Source organism: Embiotoca jacksoni, unplaced genomic scaffold (assembly GCF_022577435.1).
Source record: "Embiotoca jacksoni isolate LCO1_2020_lvr unplaced genomic scaffold, fEmbJac1.0.p SCAF_9, whole genome shotgun sequence".
Classification (NCBI taxonomy): Eukaryota; Metazoa; Chordata; class Actinopteri; family Embiotocidae; genus Embiotoca; species Embiotoca jacksoni.
This window is the reverse complement of record NW_027185447.1, coordinates 7,284,206-7,311,653: the sequence shown is the minus strand read 5'-3', so window position 1 is coordinate 7,311,653 and position 27,448 is coordinate 7,284,206. Positions and strand designations below refer to the sequence as shown.

Below are 27,448 nucleotides of genomic sequence, written 5' to 3'. Positions count from 1 at the left end.
GAGACAGAAGAACTCAACGATGCAGCCAAGTTACTCATTGTTTAAATCCAACGGGACAGCTTTATATCCATGTATGACCCAATTTAATCATAATATTCCTCTTTTTTTTATGGTTTTATGTCAAGTCCGTCCACACACATAACAATTTATAGCATTGCTAGTGAGAGATGGCCTTTGAGACATCTTGACCTTTTAAGTCTGTATATTTGGAGTGTGTAGACGGAGGGTTTATTATTATTAATATTATTAAGAAGAACGTAATATTATTAACCAGAAACTAGTGTTTGATTGATAGCTCAACTGAACAGCGATAAACGGGAAAACAGACCTGAGTTCATAAGCACACATTTGTGGGCATGTCCTTACCAACGATAGTACCAAATGTCGGCGGGACAATAGTATGAAGGCCAGAGATGGAGACAGTTGAGAGCAGTCCATCAGTGTGACTCTTCAAACAATCACTGCACCTCTTCATCTTATCCTTTGGGAATTGAAATGACAAAAGCATAGCTAGGCTGGAAACTGGAGGCTGTAAGTTGGTGTAATAACTTGTGATCGAGTGGGAGAACCATTGAGGCCAATACGCTCTATTATATTGTTGCTGTAATTTCTGGGCACCCCAAGAAATCCTGAACTTTTTATTTTCCTTTTATTATAGTATAGCTAGATAATAAATGGAATAAAATCTGTTTTTCAATGGTGACCAGGCCCAGAAAGCATTTAACAAGAACTCAGAAATGATGAAAAACAGTTTCACGGTAACAATTTCTAACTCCACAATTCAGTACGACACAGTTCAGAGTTTTCACGTTTTCAGCAAATACTTTCACGCGTAATGTGTTTGGAAACAAACCCATGAAAGAAAAAAGTAGAATCATTAAAAATATCCAGAAATGCTAAATAAAAATGTTCTAAAATGTAAATATGCCATGACGTGACCATAATTTAACTTTGGTTACAATATATGCCTTCTGTTAAGTTTTGCTTTCACCCAGATAAAGTTGATAAGCACTTTTGTTCCTTTCTAGTTCCCCGCGCTTTCCACACACACACACACACACACACACACACACACACACACACACACACACACACACACACACACACACACACACACTTACTTTCCTCCAAAAACACCTGGGAGTCACTCAATGCTTCCTCAGCTATCTGCAGTTGCCTGTTGAAGCTCTCCATTGGAGCAGCGAGGGGTTAAGTGGCTTGTTGAGTAGAACCTCAGCTGTAGCTGCTGATGAAGGAGGAACTCTTCCCCCTCCACATTTCCTAAAGGAGTCTCCTATCTGAACCCTTTCACCTGCTCTCACCAGCTACCATGTGGGCCGAGTTGCACGTTATCTCACTGCATGAGAATCGCATACAGTCAAAGACAGACCTGGGCATTGTACGGCCCCCGGGTCACATCTGGCCCTTTGGCTGTCCCTGACCGGCCCGCGTGAGGTCAATGGTAAATTAGGAATCAAACGTAAATAAGTGTACATCATGCATGTGGAACCCAGGTAATGTTCAGTAGCCCAATTTACAGATGTTCCCTGAACGTCTCACCACGCGAGCTGGTGGTCTGAACCTCCTGGCGGTTGCACGCAGCAGAGCCTTATCCGCCCCTCCCACTCTGTGAACCACGCGCTCACCTGCCGGAGACCAGGTGAGACAGCTGAGACAGGTGCACGACGCACACGAGAGTTGGAGCAAAGTACGACATTTTGAGATTCCCAAGCGATATCGAGTGCTTGTTAACTAAGTTGTGTCCGAGAATTGTGAGTAATTTACATTGAGGAACATCGCAAAGTAAAAACCAGTCAGGATAACAACATTTTGTATAATGTGAATTAATTATGGTCATTGTTACGAGCTGTTTAGCCTCCACCGCTGGCAACTAATGAAGCCATGAAGCTAACGGAAGCACAACGTTACCGCTGCTGACCTTGCGCGAGGGAAGCACATAACAGTGTGTGTGTGTGTGTGTGTGTGTGTGTGTGTGTGTGTGTGTGTTGATTTTTTTCTTAAAGTTACTGTATATGTTATAAAAGTATGTTGATTGCCAAGTGTATTGTTTCAAATTGAGGCAAGATGAGACCTGTCAATGGGCGGTAGGGACAAAATCCGAGGAACTTAAAGGATCCAATTTTATTTGCACTTTGTTTTCTGAGATCTCAGAGTTTTTTGGGATTCAAACAAACACCCGAAAATACCAAACCCTTCTCTCACTGAACAAAAACTAATAACTGAAAAACAGCAAATGAGGTAATCACACTACAAACAAAATATCAGTAGCACCTATTACATTTTTGTATAAAGTTAATTTAATGCTGGTCTTTGAAATACTGCAAAAATATGCTCATTTTCAAAATCTTTTTGTGAAGGTTGATTGAATAGTGATGTAATGTTGACATTTTTACAATGCTTGCACCACATTTTAATAGTCCAATTATAACATCTACTACTACCAGTAGAAGCGAATAAAAACCATACAATTTATTGCTTTTTATAAAGAGATAAATTTAATATTGAGCAGAATTGAGTTCAGCCTATTGGTCCGGCCCTCCACAGCAGTCTCAGTTTCTCATGAGGCCCCTTGGGAAAGTTAATTGCCCACCCCTGATCAAAGAGAAGCATGTTACTGCACATTTTGTTTTGTGTTTCTCCTCATTTAAGTTCAGCTTTCATTTCAGCCAGGTAATGTGTTTCAAAATATTTTGAGACTCGATCCAACAAAGCTGTTAATCATGAATTAACAAGCCTGTCTAATACATTAAAAAAAAAAAGTATAATGTTTATTAATCTAATCGCCTTGATCATTCAGTTTAATTTGATTTACTGGTCAGTTTGCCTCCAGCAGACCAAAATAATTCCAACAAAAGAACTGTTTTTACACATAACACGATGAAAAATGCATAGTTTGTCGAGCGAGAGACTGAGTAGAGTGGTTTGTTCCGTTATCCATATCTCATGTCCTCCAGAGCTCACAGGGAATACCATGATCATCATTTGGTATTCATGCTGCAGGATTTTCCCCAGTTGATGACTGAAGTACTGAGCTGTGAAAAGATCTTGCTTGATGTGTAACATCCCACCGAAGTTTTATGTCTGACAGTTGGTTGGCCTTGAAGTGGGGGTAAGCAATGCTTTACTGGCAATTTGTTTTGCAGAGTGAGATATAGAATAAGTAGTGTAGCGCTGGGCACCGTCATGCTCTGTGAGCTTCATGGAACATTGGTACCCTGTTTGATTTGCAGTGCCTGCGTTGCTCCGCTCTCTGCGGAGGTTGAGTGTGCTTCTTTTCTTCTGGGACCAATTTGATGTGCATCTTGACACAAGATCCATCAATGTAGGCAAGATAAATCTTTTTAAGTCGACAATTCTCAATGATTTGATTTGGACTGTGGCAGTTCTGTGTGATGTGGAGCGTCGCAATGCTGGCATTTGATTGTGTAAACTCTGACTTTGACCTTATTTTATTTTAGCCACTGGTTGCAGAAAAGAATCTGGAGGCAAACTAACCCTGATATACTGTATATCAACAAGGTTGATCCTACATTTTAATTTCAAACTCAGGAACTGATTCAAATTACAAGGGGAAAACTAAAAATTCAGAGACTGCTCCATTTGCACGTGAACAGTGCAGCACAGTGACATGCATGGAGCAGATGGAAGCTATGACCTTTCTGAGTAAATATTCCAAGTTATGTCGCTTGATCAAAATCAATACCTGAGTTAGACACGTTGTTGGGAGCAGTGGTCTGTGTGTAACTGCCATTGCACCATGTCCAATATAGGAAATTGCCAAAGAAGACCCTTGAAATGCTTCAGAAAATCTACAGCAATGACGCAATTAGCCGGGTGAGGTGTTTTGAGTGGCATTATGTTTTACAAGAATTAGGGGCAGAATGTCACTGTTCAAGATCAAAGAAGGCACATCAGGTCAGTAGCAACCAGGTTTGTTTTCTCCCACGGGGTTGTGCACACCAAATTTGTCTCCCAGGTTTAGACTGTCAACACCATGGCACCATTTTCAAATGACCTGAACTGTGATGCAATGGCACTGGGATTCTCCAACATGACAATACACCCACTCTCAGCACATTTTAAACGTTTAATTTTCTGTTGGGAAGCAACACACTCGTTGCTTGCCGACAGAACTTGATATACTTACTCATGAAGTTTATAGCTTCCCGCGGCTCTGTGCACGTCACGGTTCTGCGCTCTCTTCACGTACAACGGGAGCAGTCTTTGACTTTTTTTTATTGTCCGCTTGTACACTAGAACATGTCGGCTTGAAAAGAAGTGGCACATCAGTTGTCTGTCACATATGCCAATGCGCCTGAAATAGAAGGGCTTTAACGGGTATGGGAAAGATGTATATGGAAAAATACTGAAGAACAATAATGGCATGGAAAATAAAAAAAATATTGACTAGCAAACCGCTGCACAAGAAGTCCAGATTTAATTAATCAACTAGTGAGTTCTTCTCTGATGCTACTGGACCTGAAGCAGGTTCAAATTAATAGACAATTATTTGTTGTCACAGAGAAGTTGAAAATGGTACACGGCTGGTTAAAGATCTATGGTGAAAAATAATATATTTTCTAAACAAACTTTTCATCTCCTTAACCAAGAGCCCAGTCCTGTATATGTTTCGTATTACTCCAAAGAAGTTATAGATGAGTGGTTACAGCCATGATGATAATAATAATGATAATAAGAATAAACTTTATTTATGTAGCACTTTTCCCGCAAACAGTAGACTGTGTTACTGACTAGGCATGTTAATAGGTTGAGGAATCGTTGTGCAACAATGAAGAAATCTGTCACACGTCATTTGAGCAGTGGATTGAACTCATGTCCAATAACAGCCAGATCCTGTTCATGAAAACATTTAGCCCATTCTCGTACCACAACAAAGAAAGAAAATTAGTATGAACAACACACTGTGTATAAAAGTGGACGTAGCTTTTGGGTCTGAAGCCAACGAGGAAGTGTCATAAAGTGCAATATTACAGAGGGCCACCGGGAGATGGCTCTGTTCACAGTGTGAAATAGTTTCTTTAATTAATTTTGCATAATAAAAAAAAACTTCGGAAGACTTTGTTATATAGTGCTACACTTATAGTTTTACACCCAACTCTAAACCTCAAAGTGGGTTTTAACTTCTCATGCATTGCCTAACAGTTTTTCAATATTTACTGGCCTCTGTGTGACCCGACATCAGCTCTCTGTTCTGGGAACACTTGTGAGATGGAAGACAAACACATGTTCATTACATTTTCTAGTCTGATAAACTGCCACTGCCACCTCTGTCATATTCAGCTTTCATGATACAGACAAGCATGCATAATCTTTTACCCAGTTCAAGGTGTTCAAATTGACGCAGCCATATCCTGCTCATTAAGCTCATCACTCATATCCAATGTACAGAGACATACAGTATAAACACAGAAATTGTCTTTCTGGTGCACAGCAGGATATCTCAGATGAACAAAGTTGCATAAATATTTTAAAATAACACCTCAAAATACACATAGACATCAAAGTGAAACCACGAGAGATGCACACATGTGTGTACATCTTCCCTTACATACTTCCCTCCAGCTTTTTTTCTGTCTCTCTTTGCTTTTCATCCATTGCTTTTCAGTTTTCACACGTTGTCTTATAATTGGAAACATTTGTACCTGCTTCTGGGCAACGCTGCGGCACATCTATCACACCGGGCACGTGCCAGACCAGCAGCGCAGACACACTCGTACACTCAGGTATAATAATAATCCCTCAATGGGCAGACTCCTGTGTTGCCTTCAACGTCCTTAATTGGCAAGAAAAATCCAATTCACGAGTGCATTCCTCCACTTTGTGTATTGACAAAATGCATCACTCACAGAGAGGATGAATTCGCCCAAACCCTCCTTGATCATTTTTCATTCTGACCAAAGCCTTTTTCTTGCTTCGGTTCTTTAATGCCTCAGTTTTTGATAGTAGTCTTTCTCTTGCTGTATATTGTTTCCCCTGGAGGACCATTGGCAGAGAGCTGTTACCAAACTGAATGAATTTATGAAGACAGTAAACCCTTTTCATCTTCAGAGACACTACTCTGTGACCTCTGACCTTTAAGGATCAACAGAGCTCCAAGCCAGAGTGGGATCTTAACAAGGAGCTAAAAACCCCTATGCACATACGACTTAAACCCCTTAACATGTATGTAACATTTATGACACTATCAAAACAATTATAGGTAAATTGATGATTTAGATAAACAAAAATTATAAAATTTTCCAATTGTTCATAGTGTTTAAGCCCAATTTAAAACACTGTTTGTACAATACCAGTTTAATGTGGGCCTCCATGCTCTGGTTGGACCAATCCAGACCCCCCCACTTTGAGAGAAATTGCACAGGAGGCAGTTTAATGTCTTCAATATGGCATCAAATCCTCCTGCCAAAGGTTTAGCCACATGAATGGGGATAAGAAGACCTTGTCATCACAGTTTCCCAGGGAAGTTTCCCAGTTTTCACTGCCCTCTCCTGGTGTTGGTCACCTACAGTCCAGTCCAAAACATGTACAGAGCAGTTAGGACAGAAGTCAAGACATCCATTTACATCACCAGGGTGCTTTTGAAAATTGGACCTTAAACTGTAGCTACAGCCAGCTGTTGTTTTAATGTCAAAAGCTTTTTCACAAGTAAATTTAACTGCTTAGTAAATTGTGATTGTGAAAAATGCACTAAAATGCTTCGAGGTTTTGTTGACCAAACTTCTCAAAAAGGAAAACCAAATTTCACTGTACGTCATTTAAATTTGACGGCAATATATTGTCAAAAGTCAAAAAGACTTAAACATAAAAAAATCTCTACATTGATAAATCAATTAGGTTTGGATTTTAATAACAGGTTTTGAAATGGAGTTTATAATTTAAGAATTGTGAATTTGTTGCCTCCTAATACAACTTTTGTTGTATTTTGTTTTTATTTGACAATTTGCATGTTTTCTACAAATGCCGCAGTCAATTCAGAGATTAGGGACCGTTAATAACACTGCGCTGCACACTGGAGAAGCACACAGATGTGGTTGTCAGTAGCAACAGTGTTAGGAGACAAAAAAGATTCTCCGAGGCTCACATAATCTGCATCGGTACATACTTATCACAAAATGCTGTCCCGCTGCAGACGACAATGAACACTGAGCAAACGGTACACACAGCACAGAATCCATCACTTTGCCAGCTTTTCTGTTCTTGTCTTGTTCACCTTCTGGGTTGGTGTTGTTATTGTGCCTGCCTGGCAGTTTACCGTTATCACTTAATAGTGCCTTTTGATGCTCACTTCATTTTCTAAAAAAAATTGCCTGAGATAGAGGGAGTGCTTAATGTTGAAGATAAACAGACTGAATCAGAATGTGTGTGCGGGAGTGAAGTAAAAAAATGGCCTCCCACAAATCTCTGAGGTTCACTCAATTCCAATTTTTCCCGTTATTGTATCGCACAAAGACAAATGTAGAGATCAATTGAGAGGAAGGCAGAAAAGAGAGTGAAGCGACAGAGACGACCTGAAGAGCGAAAATATGGATGAGAAACGGGGACGAAGTCAGCAAAGCACAGGAGGTGAGAGGAAAGAGAGAGAGAAAAGGAGGCGGGGAATAAGCTGAGGTCTGGAGGAGGGAGCAATAGCATCCTTTGAAGGGGAGGACATGGACGGAGTGAGAGAAATTATCTACAGTCGGCAAATGAAAGCAAAAATGAGGAGCAGAGATGGGTATTTGTCAGGTGTTAGAGAGTTTCAGTGTGAAGGGCGAAAGTGGAACGGAGAAGAGCTTCTGATCAGAGAGGGATAGAAGACGTGTTACTGGCTGGGATGAGTTTGAGAGGAGAGGAGGATTTTTGTCGTACTGACTCTTGTTTGTGTATGTGTGTGTGTGAGGGAGTCGCTGAGTCTTTCTCTATTTTTTAAGTGGACAAATTTTGGTTTCAATTCAATATTGTGAGGACATTTTAGCTTTGTGATTGCATTCAGGCTGGTGCTCACACCCCAAGTATCTCCAGTATTTATTTTGCAGAGACATGTTTGAGTTGATGAGCTCCCTGATGGTGGTGGTGCTGATAGTGAGCAGAGCTGTGTGTCATGTGGTTTGTTTTGATGATGAGAGAAGTTGAAGAGCCTTGCTTGACTGTAAATGAGTTACATTTACTGATAAAGCAGTCGTCTTTGCATGTTTCTCCTGTTCGTGACGTCGCATCTAATTTCACAGCGTCACAGTTTTACCTGCAAAGATCTGGAGACTGTTGCAACATGTTCTTCTTCTCCTCATGTTGTTTAACAGAGGCTGATAGACAGCTTTTCGGTGCATTACCACCACCATCTGACAGGAGTAAGGTATTACAACCAGGCGCCGGTAAAAACAGGGGAAACAAGGCAGAACGATAGTCGCATATATTCATAAAAAAAAATTATATCATAATAACAATTCAAATGTTTGAAAATTGTGTCCATTCCCTCAATCGAATTTGTTTTGACTACTACGATTGCAGTATTGCCATTTCCTGAAGTGACTGATTGATGTCAGAGCACTGGGCCACCAACTGCCTCTTAGTCAAGGTGGATGTTGGTCTTCAACTCATCCAGAGACGTTGCATGTCGTAACCTCTCTCCTTGGGCCTACTCTTATAGTAGTGTTCAATCAATTCAGTCTTGTCCAAGTCTGTTCCAGTTGTCCACTTCACATCAGGTTGTCCTGGTCCCCCAACGTCTGACCCAGACCTTGTGTGTGTGTGTGTGTGTGTGTGTGTGTGTGTGTGTGTGTGTGTGTGTGTGTGTGTGTGTGTGTGTGTGTGTGTGTGTGTGTGTGTGCGTGCGTGCGTGCGTGCGCGCGCGTGCAAACATCACCATATTTAAACACGAGATGTTTTTACCTGTTTGGCCAGTTTTTTTTTGTTGTGTCAGGTATTTTAAAAGTCATTGAATGTTTACTGTCCCCAGTGGATAAAGAATAAAAAAATTATGACAATGATGATATTGTCAATAGAAAGTCATGTATTCATCACATTAGCCCCATTTCAATTGTTAATCTAGTCAAACACCTTCCATTTAATCTCGATTAGATTGCACACAATCAGTCAAAACAATTGTACTTTGTTGGTTTTAGTTCCTTTGTTCTTTTTGACTGAGCTGTCCTGTCAGCTTGCCTCCCTACGTAACAGGCTCAATTCAAAACCCATTAAAATAACAGAAATATATTACATTTTCACAGGCAACTGTATTGAGCTGGCTTTTCAGATAAAATGTTGTGAAATGTTTCCAGATTATAATATTATACAGTAATACACCCAGTGCTAAAAGAAAAGATGCAAACAATGTGCACAACATTGGTGTGCTTTGCTACTGTAGGGGAAATACATTTTTTTTTTTAAAAAACATGCTTCAAGGTCCTTTGGAGAATAGTACACTTCAATAATTTAGCACTGCCTTTGAGTCATAATTGGTGTTAAAAGCTGCTCATAAAACATAGTATTCCTTAAATTGATTCTGAACAAATTGAGGAGCGCTGAAGAAGATTTATTTTCAATTTTACCTTCCAGGTTGTTGTTTTTTGTGCATAATTGCATTGGATATAATTATTCAAATATCTTCATATTGATTCTCGAGGCAAATTTTTAATTAGTTTATTAGGTATCTACAGATTCTCTGATTTATGTAAGAATACTGTAAAGAGGGTTAAAGTAATTTGGTGTAATTCAAATTCCCGGGGAGCATTTTAATCATATTGTAAGATTATGTTTGATAGGAATGTCAGTAATACAGTACTATGGTTTGAAAAATTAACAATCTAGATTTTAAGGAACACTTTTTTACTTAACAGACAGATGTGAGGATGATATTGAGCCGTCATGTTCACTCTTGAACAAGACAGTGAAGTATTATTCCAGTATTTCCAAAAAAATTATAGTTATTGATTTAATACAGTCAGAAGTATTTATATCCTTATCCAGTGAATGGCAAGTTGACTAACAGCTTCCCTAGTTAGCAATTAGAGTTAAATATTATAAACATATCTAATAAGCTGTCACTATTTCTGTATACATAAAATATATACTCTCACAGTTAAAGCAGGCTGTTGAAGAATATCAAGACCTGTCAGAAGTATTATTCAGGTATTAGTCAAAGCCTTCAAATGAGATCTTAAATGCAGCATGTTGTCGGAGGATGCACTTTCATCACTATTCAGCTGCCTGACAGATGCTGTCATGCTGCTCTCCATCTCCCAAAGTGCTTTGATTCTAGGTGCAAGTGCTCTGTTGAAGTGGCCGTGCTCAGGCCATTTTAAAAACTGTAGTGCTTGCAGGCACCTGTGTCTGGTCTGTCATGGAGCTGTGCAAATGGACATATTTTTCACTCTACTGGTGATGTGATCATTCCTGTGATGGCCACTGTGAAAATGACATTCACGCGCTAACAAAAGCCCTCTTCTCCTTGGTTTAGTCTCTCAAGCGGCAGCTCATTTTCTCCCGAGTCCTTACACCAACTAATAACATCCACAGCCTACACACTTCCTTGAATGGCCTGCCTCGCACACCCAGCCGCCTTTCATGACAATATGAATTGACAATGAGGCATCTTGAGATCTGGGGTGGTTAGTGTGGGCAGCGAAACATTAAGCACCGGCTCCCTGCAATCACAACCCTGCTCCATTAGTTCCATTTATCAGCAGTATATTTATAGGGAACCTTGAATTGGGGTCTTGAGGCAGGTGAAGAAGAGGGGGAAAGGTCTGTCCTGGCTGGTGGTGATTTATGCATGAATACACAAGCTTTATCACAAGTCCGGCAGCCTTGGGACCAGAGAATGTCAGTGCAATTAAAGGCGAGTGGCAGACGTAAGAAAAGCGAAGCAGTGTCTATCTGCAGATTGCAGACTGAGCTGGGGCACGTGGGCAGCTTGGTGAAGGTTCCAGCAGCAGCGTCTATTCATTCCTTAATCACCTCCACTACTCATTAGGGTCTTCTTTTGTTCCAGCCGTCGCCTTTCCCTGCACTGTGCCAGCAGATAAAAAAAAATGGCCGGCTCAGAGCTTGGGGAACCCCATTAAACAGTGACAGAGAAAGGATAGAAAAAAAAAATGAGGGAAAAAAGGACAGGTGATGTTGGAGTCAGTCAGCTGAGGATGAAGAGAGGACCGAAGGAAGTGGGGCAGTGACAGGAATTTATGAGACAGAGACTGAACTGCCCAACCATAAAGACAAGTAATTCCACTCAATCTTCCCATTAGGACTGAGCAATATTTAACCAAAAATTCCAGGATAGCAATTTTTATGTTATAACCATATAGAGATCAGCTATTAAAACTGTGACAGCTTAAATTACTTCTATAACTATATCTACAGAGATGTGAACTTCAACTCTTTGTGAATGTAGAGTCATAATCTAGTGCTGATAATTTGGTTTGTATTAGTTTCTAGTGATAGCTGTTAACTGTAACCGCTGCTTGGCTTTGATATAATGGTGACACCCAAGATCACTGCCGTGTTTTTTTGAATACACATATATTGTGACGGATAAGTGTAAGTCATTTCATACTTTAGAGACTGACATATTGCCTGAACAAAGGGTAATAATCATCAGAAAGCTGCGCGACTGTTCCTCTTCCGTACAAAGGGAGCGCAGCACAGTAAATGTGTTTGGAGCATGGGGAAGTAACAACTTTCACGAGTAAGTATTCCAAGTTATGTCGCTTTATCAACATCAGCACCTGTTACACGTGTTTTTTTTTACCACTGATACAGTCCGTGTGCATTTGCCATTTCACCATGGATCTGAAACTTGAAAACCCAGTTGGTTGCGCTCCTGACCTGATGCTCTTTCCTTGTGTTTGGACAGTGACTTTCTGCACCTCGGAAACTGGAATGTCACTCAAAACAGCTCTTCCGGCTCATTGGTTCATTGCTGTTGTTTTTCTGAAGCATTTCAAGGGTCTCCGTTGCCGATTTTCCGAGTTTGACTCATTCGATGTGCACTCTCTGCTCAACTTTCAGTTCCACGGTAAAATCGCAACTGCGCACATACTACTGATCACAAAAATGTGTGGAACGCAGGTGCTGATGTTCATGAAGTAACACAAATTGGAAAACGTACTCATGAAGGGTATACAGTGGCTCCCCCATGCTCCGTGTGCTGCACTCAGTTCATGCACAACAGAAATAATCTCTGAACTTTTTGATTGCACTTTGTTATCCTGTGCTTTGAGAAACAAAATTATTAAATAAGACCTATAAATGGTTGCACTCAGGGTAGCAGCAATAATAACAACAATCGTATTTTTGAGTTTTGCCACTGAAGCCTCAAGTGTCTGAATATTTTCCTCAGCTTCACAGATTATCTTTTGACCAACTGTGAAATACTTGAAACCCCACAAGCAAGTTTCTGGGTCCTTTTAAGAATACACAATGAAGACTGTAGTTTGAACCAAATCTTCCTCCTGCATCTGTGAGGTAAAGCAGGCTTGACTGCCTCTATTTTGAGGGAGCAGTTTATTTTGGGAGATGCATCCCTACCTGACTTGGATTTTGTGTTTCATCCCTGCTGAGAGGAGGCACAGCAGGGGGTTATTGTTGGAAAAGTCTGAGTCCTCCCTGAAAGTTTTACTGCAACAATGTAAAGGTTAGCATCAGATGCCCTTTGGATCAACAGTCAGGCAGCAGCACTGAAGGCACACATCTCTTTTTTTATTTAAAAGAAGAGAATAACATTGTTCATGGTCAAAGAGAAACAGTGTGTTTCACCATAAACAAGAACCAAAAGCCTTCATTATGATGATTATATTGTTAAAACACAACAGTTCAGGTTAAATGGAAGGATTTTAAGTAGTAATGCAAATAGTTATTTTCAATAGCAATGGTTCTGTTGTTTGTGTTTTTAAATTCAGATATTAATAGTAAGGGGAAATTGTCAATAACAACATTTTAAATGAATGCCAAGATGATGTCATCACTATACTAAGCAGTATGTGTGCACTTTGCATCCATTTCACCTTTTGCTTTTGTGTCCTGTCTTTGCAACAATGCCGTGTTTCTCAGCATATAAGGAAGTAGTTATAATCAAATTAAGTGCATATTCTGAGGGAACATGGTCTCACTGTCTATATTTACGTTAAGACTGAGGGCCACAGTCAGCTTGACACAAAGTAGTCTGTGAGAGAGTCTGTGCCTGACTACGTTTAAAGGCAGACGTGTTTATAATGCTTTTAGAATGGTACCACTTGAAGATGCAGCGGAGAGCCTGCTGTCACAGCCTCGTTGGAGCTGCACCCCACTGCCTTCCTGATCGCTTCTGGAAAACTGTCTTTTTTTCTAGCCTTAATGGTTCAGAGAGAAATTCAAACACTGACGGCTTTTACACCTGCACACACCTGGCTCATATCTGTGTAACATAGGCATTTTTTTTTATTTTTCAGAACGTTACAGATGTTCGTTAAGTGGTGTGTACTCTCCAATGAGGAGCTGTGTTACATGTAGGTACAGGTTCTTTCAGTGCAAGTAGACCAGCAGAGTGATTCAGATAATTACATCATTACAAAGCCACATGAGTACGGTGGTTGTTTTAGTTTCTGAGCCAAATTTCATCACAGCAGAATTACCTTTTCCTTTAACTGTGTGCTCAATATTAAGTTAAACTGTTTATTATTGATGAAGTGAATTGAGGTTTGATGGTAGAAAAGATGGACCTTAGTCATGAAGTGTCATTAATTCTCATCATCGTTACAAAATAACAACATCAAAAAAAGATTGCTGCAGTGCAGTTCATTGCTTTCTCATAAAAGTTATGTTTTCTAAGATTATCGCAACCCTGTCACTGTGAGTATGTGCTCGGAATTTGAATGAAATCGGTAAAAAGATGGACAATTTTTCCATATTAGCCTGCCTTACTCCTTTTGATTTTATTACCATGCATAATGCAGGCATGGTTTTAGATTCTGCAAACATACACACTCTGAAAATGACCTACAGTATATGGCTTTAACTCTGTGTGGCAGATATCCACACTTGCAGGGAGATGATGGCTGAGCTTATTGTGTCTTCTGTCAGATAGTGTTCCCGCTGGCCTGTGAGGAAATGAGCAGCAAACAGAGAGAGGAAATGATGCTCTTATCTCAAATCCTTAATGGATCACCTCCAAACATGGTTCATACAACAAGCGTCAGTCGAGGTTTATAGAAAGCTTGACTCTCTTTTGAGGTGCAGCGCAGGAGGTAGCATAATGAAGGAACAACAAGAGAGATGACATTTTTTCATTGTTTCTCCCACTCTTCCATATCATCAACTTGCAGCTTAAGTGAGCCGAGCAAAAGGCCCAAAGATCAATATGAGGCACTGAGACCTCACTATGCCCACATATTCAGTGATTTCAAGAGGATATTGATTCAGTCACATGAACAGTGACCGAGAAAACATCACAACCGCCTCCTTGATAACTTAATTTGGCTAAAAAATACCATTTTACAATGCCAAGACTAAAGAATAATGAACAGCAGCCTGACCATTCTCTTTCCTTACTGCTAACTCTCATCCAGTCAATTTACAGATTATGATTTCTTGGTTCTTGATGTCAGACTTCTTAAACCTGCTTTTTAATAGATGATTTAAGTTCAGAAATAAGCCGAAAATAAAACTGCAAAGTAGAAAAACATGCATTTCTTGTTATCCATTTTTTTTGTATCAAACTGCTAAAGTGCAAGGTTTTTGATCATTGTAGTATTGTAAACTTATGACAGTGCCAGTTAAAGTATAATCAAATATCACCTGCATGTGTTTTGACTGAATTAAGACTTGTGAAGACAATGTAGAGTTTATTAATAAACCAAATACTGGTCTGTTACTTAAGTCTGGTACTTAAGTTTCATTTAGTTTTGAATTACATTTTCAGTAAACAAAATTTAAAATGACAGCTGAGCTCACTGCAGTATGTTTTTCTGCATTTCCTCTCCATCATCCAGCCGCCATGATGGTTTACCTCTTTATTCTGCATTTATTCCACCTTTTCCCCTGAGTTTCTAAATGTCGGTGAAGGCCTGTCAAAGGCGCGATGCAGGGAAGATAAAACATTTTCATGAGGCTACTGGGCAGCAGCAGCTTGAACATAGCAGATAAGTATGCACTGTGAATTTTAACATTATTGAAAAAAAAAACCTGACAACTGTGTTCCCGGTGCCAGAGGCTGCACCATGGGCAAGTTTGAAAAAATATGATACATTTGCAAGGTGGGAAAAAGTTATATGCAGTTTTTTTTTTTAAAAAAACAGCCCTCATGCACTTTTGCCAATCACCTGAGGAGGGGGCAGGCTGCCAGGCTGTTATTTGTAGCCTTATAAAGCCCATCTCGCCTGATGACTAATCGTGCCATAATGACAGCAGTACCCCTAGAACTTGAGCCTCCAGACACATCTGTGCTCAATTACTGCAAATAATATGACCAGTAACAGTGTCTTAATATGTGGGTGTTGAAGCAATGGCAGGCCAGAGAGGAGGTTAAAGAGTGAAAAGACTTGCAGTTTGCTGCATGGTGTATTTTAGTTTGTGAACAAAGCAGAATCTTAATTGTTGAAGAATGTTTTGTATCTTTTGCAAAGCAAATTATTCTTCTAAAAGCATCAGTCGGCAGACTTGGAGTGTAACTTAAACCTTTTATGCATCTGTGAGCTGCATTGGGAGGACGGTTAGAAGTCGACTGTACATGTTGAAGTGACAAAGTCATTTTAGCACACACACTTATGTGAGCTGACCTGGAGCAATGCATTCAATATGCATTCACTGCGTGCCACTGGTGGGAACCAAAAACTATATTAGAAACTACTGAACCTCACCAGAAATCAAATCACACTCATGGTCATAAAAATGCTAATATTTATCTGAGTGTGCTGCAGTCTCTCAAAGCGGCGTCTGTGTTTGTGCGCTTGCATGTGTTTTAAGCTCGTGTGCTTTTACTACAGACGTGTATTCACGCTTCCCCCCGGAGACAGTAGCTGTGTTGATGAATGCTGTGGAGTTAGTGCCGTGTAAGGAGAGAGCAGGAAAAGTTCATTATGTGTAGTGAGAGGGATTTTGTGGAGTTGATTGGTGTGTTGTGTTGCATTAATCATTCTGGTTCCTGCACATATTTAATTTGTACCCTACCATATATTTTTGTGCATAATAGAAAACTTTAGCTGATGACGACTTTGATGTATCATGTGTTTGTGCAGTCTGAGTATACAGCAGCTTTGTCTCTGTTTTTATGCTATTTGCTGTCTGCACAGGAGTTTTTAATGAAAGTCAGAACAATGTAAAGCTCTAGTTGTTCTTCTTAGTTTATTCTATATACACTAACAAACATAATCCACGCAATGAAACACACGTTTAGCTAAAAATAATCAGTGAGGTACATTTAGAAATTTCAAAGAGGTATTCTTCTTTGTATTTAATTGGAAATATTTTTTTCATCTTGCTTTCATGTATTCCTCTATCTGTTTACCTTCAGTATCTCTCCAAATCACTCCCCATGTTATCTGTCAAAGTAACCTTGTTGTTATTTGTTCTTCTCCCAGATCCCTCTCCCCACCAGAGGCAGAAGCCGCCAGCCACTGACCTCTGCTACAAGACTGAAATCAGCAGCCTCATGGACTTCAACTCTCCGGACGCCTCCCTCGACAAAGGTAAGAGTCGATTAGTTCTATTGAATCGGAGCTGGTTGACGGGAAAATGGGCTTTCTGTTGCAGTGCTAACCTGTTATTCAAGACTGTACACACATGACTGTATTTGCACCTGCAAATACATGAGATGGAGGTAGAGTGACTTTGCCAAGAGTAGCTACAACAGGATTTCATTATGGTGTGAGAGCAATGGGAGCACTTCTGCAGTCATCAATTCTTCACCGTTCTCAACATTTGCTGCTGCACCTGTCATTGCAATGAGCATCACTTGACATTACTGTGGATAATAGGGACTGTTGTTAACTGCCTAGATTGTTGTAAATGCTATATCATTAAGTATAGAAATTATATTTGTAAGTATGAAAAAAGTTTAGCTTATAATTTCTTAAATATGTTGACAGGTTTGTTGTTATATGACTGCATTTGGAAGTACTTTATTCATATTTTGATTTAATGTTGTTGTTTTTTCACACTTTGTTCAATTCTTAACCAATTTAGACCTTTTAATACTATCCTACTCCATAGTCACCTCTGAGTACAGTTCTTCTGTGTGTCTTCAGTCACTTGTATCGCCAAGAATCATCCCAGATAGCAGCCTATAAACTTTAGAGACTGTATTTACTTCCTTGACTGTGATCTGACTGGGTGGTCAGACAGGTCTCTTGTTAGTGTCATCAGGTCTCCAGACAAACAGACTTCTAGCAGTTTGTGTGTCGTCTGTCTACATGTTCTAGCACTTTGATGACAAAAGCTTCTCTCAAGGACATGGGAGTCTTGTTGAGAGGATCAAAGATGCTAACGATGGCACCAGTACAAAAGTGTCTCTCAAACAGTGTATCCTGTAAGGCTGCCAGCTTCAGTATGGATCTCTCGTGTCACCCAGGCAGCCGCCAGGGGCCCTTTTCCTCATTACAGTGTCTTGCTTAGGGGTCTATTTGGCTGCCAGTTCTCTCTTCTCTCCTATTAGCGTCGGTCGATGCTGTGATGATACTCAGAGTGATCACAAATAGTCAGGAAAACCATATGCGGTATTTAACTACAGTGGTGGAATGTAACTTTTTTTGGCAACTCTCTATGGAAATATTGTACTTTTTCCTCCACTACATTTATGAGGCAGCTTATAGTTACTTTTCAAATTCAATATTTTTTATGTTATAAAACAAGTCAAGAGAGCAGATACTATACTGAAATGGACAGATGTATGCACACTTTTAAATTAACACATTTGTACTGGGTGCTTAAGAAGACACTCTCCTGCAGCACGAAGCAGCTGGTGCATCGCATCTAGAGTCATTTCCTGGGTGCTGCAAATGTGCCGACTCAGGGAAAACACACACAACCCCTGCAGAGGCCAAGGCCGCGTATATCACCACAAGTTTCATCAGAATGAGAACAGGGAACCAAGGGGCTGTGTGTTATCAGCAGATTCATCTCAGTTCTGCGGAAAGAAGGAGCGACAAGGAAGGAGAGGGAAAACAAACGTAAGCAGCGGGTGCTAGATCATTACAGAGACAGGTGCTGCTTCTGCACATTAAGTGGTAATGATGTCACCGGCTGGGTGAGGCTTGCCATGTGCGCTGGTTTAAATAGGAAGGTCAATGCAAAGAAGTCAAATAGGGCTTCCAGAGAAAATTGGCTTAGATGGGAAGGAGAGACAGGGAGGGAGAAGTGGGGAGGAAATGAGCTGAAGAGCACTGTGAGGAGGAGGAGAAAGAGGATGAGGAGGAGGAGGAGGAGGAGGACAAGGTGAAAGATCGGATAAGGACATATGGCTGCCTGCGTATGGATTCTGAGTCAGGAGAGAAAATCATACAGAGAAGAGGGGAGGAGAGAGACAAATGAACCAAAGAACAATAAATGAAAGGCTGAAGGTAAAGATGTGTGTGTGGGTGAATGTGTGGAGTACTCTCTGCTGAGCACTTCCATTTTTCTCATGTGCTGACACTTTCCAAAACACCTGCCCTCATCAAAGCCCCCTCTCACAGCCACTGGGAGAGTGGCAGTTAAATTGCTGGCAGCAATAATATCCACTGCAATTTACTCACAACAGAAATAGCTGCTCAGAAATACTTAGACAGATTTGTGATAGTTAGATTTGGCTTTTTATTTTAATGTCACTTAATTATGCCAGAATGCAATAACTCAGCAGAACAATATTATTATATAAGATATGTAATGGTCACAAGGTCATGGTCACTTTGTTATAAGAATCCTTCAGTGTTTTGACATAATCCAGACGACTGCTGGTATGACAGAAGAAGAGAAGAGGCAATTCAGCCTTATTACAGTGGACATAATCATCATTTAATGGGATTTTTTTTTTTGTGCCGTGGATACACAGAAATGTGATCTCATGAAATCTCAAAAATTGTGCTGCAGCGTTCATAGACAAAGGGGCTTGTCTGTGTGCTTGTGTGTCCTCTGGCCTTTCCATTAAAAAGCTACTGAGAGGTCGAAATGGACCCAGGGAGCAGAGCAGCAGATTGATTATCTCTAGTCTTTGTCACTTTCTAACTGCTTCATTAAAGAGGGCTGCTGAGAAGAAGAACTCAAAGGTCAGGAAGTCAAAAAGTTAGACTTGTCTGTGTTGAAAGGCTTAATTTAAGCAGTCTTCAAAGGAAATTTGATTTGTTTTGAAAAATTGTGCGTGGGTCCATGTCAGTGTTTGAGTGTGTTGGAACAAACAAGCTAACAACTTACGAACAATTCAGAGACACAAACTTATATGAACCACTTTTCCCCCCACTGAGCCTTTCTTGAACGCTGTTACTGTTTTCTTTGTCTCTCTTAATCCCACAGAATCCACTCAGAGGCAGGTTACACCACTACAGTATCTACATAAATTAGCCCCTCAAAGTGTTACATCGAACTTAGGCTTCAATGTATATTCTCCATACATCATATGATGTGATGTGAAAATATGTCTAAGCACACACTATGTGTTTTCAGTCCTTTCATTTCTGTGACAGCTTATAAGCTTTGTGCTCACTGCAAGCCATCGCTCTGCTAGTAATAGTTGTCACAAAGTAAAACACAATGGATTTTGAAGAATTTTTAAATAAGATAATACTTATCTGTATTTTCTTAAAATATACTTGACATTTTCTGGACCTAAATTGTATGAAGTTATTTAAGTATTAACCTTTTAAAAACTCACCTATTTTTTAGGCCTCTGCTCGAAAATTGCATACCCATAATAAAAAGAGTATATCTCTGCAACCACAAGGTCTATTTGAATAATGTTGGTGTAATAATAAAGGGAACACTTGTGAGATTTGTTCAGATGTGTAAATATCAATATATATGTCCATATTGTAATAATAGTTTTGCCAAGTCTTCTCTCTGGCCTCCAATTGGGGGCCTCTCGGGCTTAAAATTTGTGTTAAATTAAAGCCAGAGATATGTGCTTATTACCAGTGCAGTTGTTCAGTTGGCGTCATTGGAACGTTAACAACAGGTTTGTTTGTAGCTGAATACAAATCAACTTGGATCAAAATCAGCACCTTTAAATCTAAAATATTAGTGCACAAAGGGCTGGGTATTATATTGATATTATATCAATATCATTATGTGAGACCACAAAACATCTCAGATTTTGAATATTGTAATATTCTGATATGACATAAGTGTTATATGACAGTAAAGTGATGTAATTTTCTGAACTTATCAGACGGTTGTAGCTGTTCTATTATTTGCCTTTTCTGACTTCATTATATCCATATTATGGATGATTGTGTACTTATAAATATTTTGTAAATGTGTAAGTATCTTGTGAAAGCACCAATTTTTATTGCTATGGTCATATCATCAGTTATTTGGTTAAAACTAACATGATCTTTGATTTATAAATATTTTAGTGTTTGATTTTTTTTTTTCATATCACGCAGCCCTAATTACAACCTTCATCTCCATCATGAACTAAAGGTGCCCAAAAAATTGCAGATCCAACCATAAATAAACTTACTTTGACACTTGTCGGAGGGCCCCTTCAGAAGACACTCAGAACAAACATGCAGCTCTTTTGCTGCTATTCCTTTTAATCAATAACTTAATCAAATGATCAAATATTTGTTTCTTGTTTTACAGTGCAGCCCCAAACTTAAGTATGTTGAATACTCAGAATTAAACACCCTTTGTTCCTTCTCGGTTCCCTCTGAGATGTTTTTCGTGTATTAATTTTGTAGTCCTAAAAACGATTCCAGAAATGTTCTCTTAAGTGTTCAGCCTACTATGTAATTTCTTCTGCTAAGAGTCTCTTAATCAAAAGAATTATGAAATAATGAGTTTGATAATGTCATGAAATAGCATGGGATCATGGGATTTGTTGGAGTCATTATTAAACAACCACCTTTTCCAATGAAAATCGATCTTTAGCTTCGTAGTTAGCGATGCCTTGACTCCCTCTCGCTCACCTGCTGTCTCTTGCTCTGTGCATTTTATATTTAACTAATCAAATGCATTTTATTTACCGTGTTGGGGGCAAAGTTCAGCTCCCATGGAAATCCTATTTTTAGCTGCTGTAGTAAACCAGCTTTCGGTAGTCAGTGTAGCTACTACTCTCCCAGTGTTTGCCCAGAAGTTATAACAGGTATAGGAGGTCAAGTGAATATGTTGACATTGACAGGCAACCAAAACAAAATGGGCCATAACCGTAATCGATGCCACAGTTTCCCCATAATTTTAGGTTTGAACTTTGTCGGAAAAAGTTGGGATAATATAAGTTAAAAAAAAATCAACAAAATATGTAACACAAGTCTCATCATTTTTGGACATTAGTTTAAAAAAATGTACCTATTATACTTTTAACACCTTCATTAGGTTGTGGGTTTACCTTGGTGCAGTATTGTGCCCTGGTGATAATGGAGCTGTATTTTCTATTTCTGAATTCCACCTTGGATTCAGACTTGACACAAGGCTAACAGCCAAATGGTACAACCAGTTGTATTACCTTCTGCCTGCCCTTCAAATGGATGTTATAAAGTCCCACAGGTAGCTAATCTAGGCTGGAGTCTGGCAGCAGGGAATTGGCAGAAGAGGTGGTGGTGGAGAGGGACAGTGGCTGTTGGAGCTGGCATGTTTGGAAGAGAGCTGAGTGGTAACGGCTGGTTCATTTTCAGTGACGACTAAACGTGAAGGCAGAGGCAGGTAAGACAGCTGATAAAGAACATAAAGACTGAAGTGAGCGGCTCTGGTTGAGTATATAGATATAAATATAGCATGCAATTTAGAGAAGATCAAGTTAAAGCAGACAGATACTTTTTAGACTCCCAGTAGATTAACAATATAAGGTTTCATACCTTGAGGTCTCGTTTCAAACAAAAGCTTCAAGTTGACATTTTAACTTTGGCCCTCCCTGCTTTTTAAGGGCTTTGCCTGGGGTAAAAAGAGTGAAAAGGTGAGATCTGTGAAGCTTATGGGAGAGGAAATGACATCGTCTTGAAGGTCATACCAAATCCGGGACCTCAACATTCTTTATGAAATCTCTGCAGTTCCAGCTGTATGCAAATATTTGGGTACACCAGGGCAAGTTACGTATTTTGTTTATTTTTGAAGTTACAAAAAATAACTACAACCCCCACATGAAACATACATTTACATCTGACCATGTGTTGTTCTGACAGCTGAGTGGTTGGAGCGCATACCACATGGGAATTATAAATTGATGGAAATTGCAGAGCTGATAGTCTTTCGTGGTGATACTCAACAACATGGGCTCCTGTAAGCAGCTGACTGAAAATGAAAATGAAGCTAATTGATGTCTGTTAAGCATTTGGAGACTGTAAAATGATATCAAAGCGCCTTCAGTTTACACTGTCATTAATAAATGACAGTTAAGGGGAACTGTGAAGGTCAAAACAAGATATGGAATCCCAATAAAACTTTCAGATAAAGCTGCACGTCTGGTAGACAGAAGGACAAAGCAACCCTCCTCCAATGACAATACAGGAACTGCAAGAATGTTTAGCTGACACCAGAGTGGTGCCACATCGCCTCACTCTGTTCGTGCACAAACGGTCTACATGGAGGAGTCATTGGAGGGAAACGTTAACTGTGACCTCATTAAAGAAGGCAAAGTCTGATCTGATTATTTCCAGACTAATATTAACCGCTCTGCAGTGTTTTATGACAGCTGATGAGCCTTCAAACTCATTGATGTGTGACTCAAACTAGATGTGTCAAAAAGGATTAAAAATGGATATCATTCATACACTTAAGAAAATCTACCACAGAGAGAGAGAGAGAGAGGGAGAAAGATCATACAGTATGTTTATAGTTGTAAAATCTTAATCCACGAAGTAACTAATATCTGTAAAATACATGTGGTGCAGCAAAACCATATTGGTTGAACGAGCACGAAATAGAACTACTTCCATCTATATTTAAGTACAGCACTTTTAAATATAGTTACATGTATTTAGTTACTTTCCACCTCCTCACCTATAGTTACACATCCTTAACAATGTGACCTCTTAGTTTTTCTAACACAGTGCCATTTGAGTTACATTGAGTACAGAGTGACCTGTGTGGTTAGGACACACCACATGGGCTAAAATGCCCCCAGCAGCTGAGTCCCCAGCTCAACTCCCACCCTTTGCTGCATGTTATTCCCCCTTTTTTTCCCCTGTCTATCTCTACTCTAACTATCAAATATAGGCAAAATACCCCCAAAAAAAACATATTAAAAAAAAAAAAAAAAAATGGCCCACTATTGAATCATATAGAGCAGAAAACTACTTTTGACACTTGCACGAGAACACCTGATTTGACCTCACCAACCAGCTTGCAGCATGGTCGAAAATTCAAAGAGAGCAGCAGCAGTTTTCTGTTCTATCTGTTCCAGAGATGATTTACCCTTTCCATCGTTTTACAATGACTCAGACTGCTGTTACCACTGCATGCCCACGACATCTCCCTCCATTATTTTTTGTAGTATAGGCAATAATAAATTCCCCGCCTGGACCGCTCTTCCCTTTTTACTCTGTCTTCTTCACAGTTCACCGCTATTTTTTCTCCATTAGATCACACTTTGTCAGTTGTGGGCTGATATTTCATACAGGGTGGCTTCAAGGTTTTTGCCGAGCAAGCTGCACTGCTGGGAAAGATCATGAGAATAGGAGGTAGGAAAAATGTGAATTCATGAGGAGATGGTGACCATTAACATGTTTATTGTGTGTTGTTACAAAGATACTGGAGACAGCCATTTTTTAAAAGATGGACGCCACTTTGTTCACATAAAAGAGCTGACCATCTGCATCCATGCACACACACACATACATACAATGCACACACAATTTTAATTAATTACTGATCTTTACTCCCATTTTTGTCTCGCAAAAACAATGACAGGTTGACATGTTTCTGGTTGTGTGAGGTGTTGCTTGCTTCACTTTGTGCACCTGGCTGCAGAGAAAAAGAGAGGCTGGCTGCTTCAATTGATTTTCATTTAAAGGATAATGTTCTCAGCTCATCACCTCCAGGCATCTAGTACTTAGAAACATGCAGAAATGTAAGCATCAGCAATTTTGACCTAAACTGCTATACACAGGTAAATATTTTTCATCATCATGCAGGCAAAGCCATGCGTGACACAGACAGCAAATTTTCTGTTGTTCCGTGGTCCCTGTAGTGTGATTTGATTTGTCTTAATGTAGTGTAGATAGCGAGTGCATGCCAAGTACATTCTTTTAATTAGGAAACCCAACAGACCTGCTGATTAGCACTTTGTCTTTGTAAGTGTCGGAGCCTGAGCTGCAGCTGGACCACTTCCTGGTTACCTTACACACCAGCTTGCATGTTCCAACAGGTCTGGAGCAGGAATAGTGTAATTAAAATGTTGTATCCTGCTAGCAGCCTCATCTTTATGTGGTAAAAACAATGTCATCAAATTACCAGGTCACGCTGCATTGGAAGAACTTTACAACCCACAGCTTTCCCTTGATAAATGACACTATTATATATTTTCTCAGATTCTGTTCCTGAACTTCATTTCTCCCGAATTGGGAAATAGCGGAGTCATGTCTGATCCTTGGATTTGTAATGTGAAGCCATTGCATACTCGGCGGAGGCACGTGATGTCCATTATAGCTGCGTTAACAGCAGCTTTCCTGTTCACCATGTCTAAAAGGTATTTGTTCCTATTTCATGAAATGGCACCGGGACTGTACGAGGAAAATAAGTTCCAACAAAAATCAATGACTTGATTCCACTTGCGTACATTGTAACTCATCAGTTTCCCTGCCTGCTGTCTGCTGAGCAGCCTTTATGTGTTATCATGAGGGGTAATCATTACATAAGCACATGCACAGTCATGTTCACAAGACAAAGCCCCCTCTAATCTGGCCTCACAAAACTGTATTAAATAGCATATTGTGTCTTCACTGTTTATTTTGAAGCATTTCGGTTGAGCATAGAGGAGGAAGCAGCTGAGCTGCAGGCCCACTAACAAACCTTTTGTTGGCAGTATTCAATTTCCAGACTTTGTATATTATGTATGGTCACAATAGACAACAAGAGATTATTTTCTTTAGCTGCTTTATTGTTTTGTGGAGCAGGAAGATACATTGAATGATTCTCAAATGTTACACTCTGCAGAGCAGCTAATCAAGCCTTCTGCCACAGCTGTTAATGACTTAGAAATATTAGCAATGGACATCTCACACACTTCTGTGATGTCGTGTCATTGTACTGAAATATACAGATGGCTTCTGGCTACCAGCATTAGCTTGCTATTCGAAGTACAGTGTGAATGGACTTAGACTATATTGAATGTAGAATATTTATATTCTGTAATGTAAGAATATATTTGTTGATCCATTTAAATGTGACTTCATGTTGACTATGTGACTCGACTTTTTTGTGACTGTACTAATATTTAGGTTGGCTGACAGAATTTGCTGCCTTATCTTTATAATATATAATCGTTACAGAAAAAACTTGAAGATACAATTAATCTGTCTCCTGTTTCGTCTTTTTTTATGACTAATTGTCATTATGACTAAGTGCATTGTGGAAATGATGTTTAAGGTCCGAGTCATCATTCTGCTCATTTAAAAAGGTTTTATCTTTGCTTTGTTTTATCATGTTCTTGCAGACACATGAATAAATCTCAATTAATACATAGGCTTATCACCTTATTTTAACATCAGCGCCTCTTCTGTCTGACTAGTCGTACTTTATCACCTTCGTTCACTCTTCGCTCACCTCCCTGACTCGTACAACATGTCACTGGGAGTGTGAACAAATAACATGCAACTGTTTGCTTACTTTCCATGCCAACAAAAACAATTAAAAGATGTTAATGTACTAAAATGTAAATGGCTTTGAAAGAATGCTTATAAAATTACCCAGTTTATTACAATTTAGAAGGGACTTGTATTTTAATCCACGAAATGATGACAATATCCTGTGTGTATCCCGTGATTTTGGTTCTAAATCTGTACATTATTGTGCTGCCGAGGCCCCTACTTTACTCTAGAGAACTTGATTAGTTTGAAGAGTAAACGTTACTCCAAACTGTGGACTTGAAAAAATAACTGTGGATTTGAAAAAATAACACAAAATGTTGTTCATGTGTTTCAGTGTTTCCCACAGAAGTGGTCATTTTATTTGCGCTACAGGTTTTCATGTTATTTTAGAGGTATTAGCTTACTCAGGCCTCAAACCCTCAGGCAAGTCAACAGCTGGCAGACCTGTCGCTGTGCAGCCTGCTGGTATTAGACTACACACAAATCGACACCCACTTGCCTGTAAACCCACACCATGGCCCAGCTCCTTTTCTCATTGGTGCATGTGTGTGCGCATGTCTGTGTGTGTATATGTTTGAGTAATGTGGGAAAATCATAGAGACAGCCCCACTGAGCTCCTCCTTCTGCTTACCTAGTAAACTATTAGAGTTGAGGGGGAGGGGCTGAGTGTACTGTATCATTCAACTTGTGGGAGTTGCCTTCAACAGGTACACTCAGAGAGGGAAAGACACAGCGACAGGTCCTTGATGTATTTCCTGGTGGCAACTGAGCCTGATTTTAGTAGGGAAAAAATAAAGAATGGCGGTGTTTGAGTGAAGGCCACTTGAGAAACAAGGATTTTTGGATTTTGCCCTTGTGTCTGCCTTGAGAGTCTCCGGCACACACGTGACAGATCCTGGAATCCTCCAGAAAACTCCCCTCGGAGGAGGGGATGAAGTCTGACGGCGAGCAAGGAAGGTCTGGTGAGTGAGTGGAGAACAAGTGCAGCAGCAGATACACTTTATTGGGGTGTGAAGTGAGTTCCAGTCCTTCACTTTCGAAAGGTTTCACAGTGAAAAGTCAAAGGTGACATTCAGTGTTTTTGTGGACTAAAGCTCCCAGGAGGGGAGATCTGTCTACTATTTAACTTGAAGAGCATCAGGCTGACATGTTGGCAGGTGTCACGTCTGATAGTGAGTCATCCAGTCAGTCACCTGTTTTAGTGTTGAGCCGTTGGGAGACTTTAACCTGCACTGGCCTCAGAGTAGCTGTTATTGTCTCAACGTGGGAACAAACAGTCTGCTATGAATTTGTCTCTTTTCCCAACTGGAAGAGATTTGAGTTTTCTTGCATCTGCAGACATATGGCCGTTAGTGTGGGGATCCAATCATTGACAAAAATCATCAAAGATTGAAAAATATGACATTGATTCACACAAACTTTATTTTATTCTGGGCTGTTTCAGGACAAATCAGTGACAAGATCTCAGTCTAGTGAAGTTTGTCTCTAAGCAGCAGTGTTTATATAGTTAGATAAAGAGGTCATTG

General features: G+C 39.8%; 1 protein-coding gene across 7 annotated transcripts in view; it reads left to right on the top strand.

Annotated features, from left to right (window-relative positions):
• Positions 1–27,448, top strand: part of kazna (kazrin, periplakin interacting protein a) — a 191,540-nt gene that overhangs the window by 115,885 nt on the left and 48,207 nt on the right. For all 7 annotated transcript variants that reach the window (XM_069140086.1, XM_069140087.1, XM_069140085.1 and 4 more), the window contains one exon: positions 16,572–16,679. In XM_069140086.1, coding sequence (XP_068996187.1) covers positions 16,572–16,679 — 108 coding nt within the window. The remainder of the gene's footprint in view (positions 1–16,571; positions 16,680–27,448) is intronic.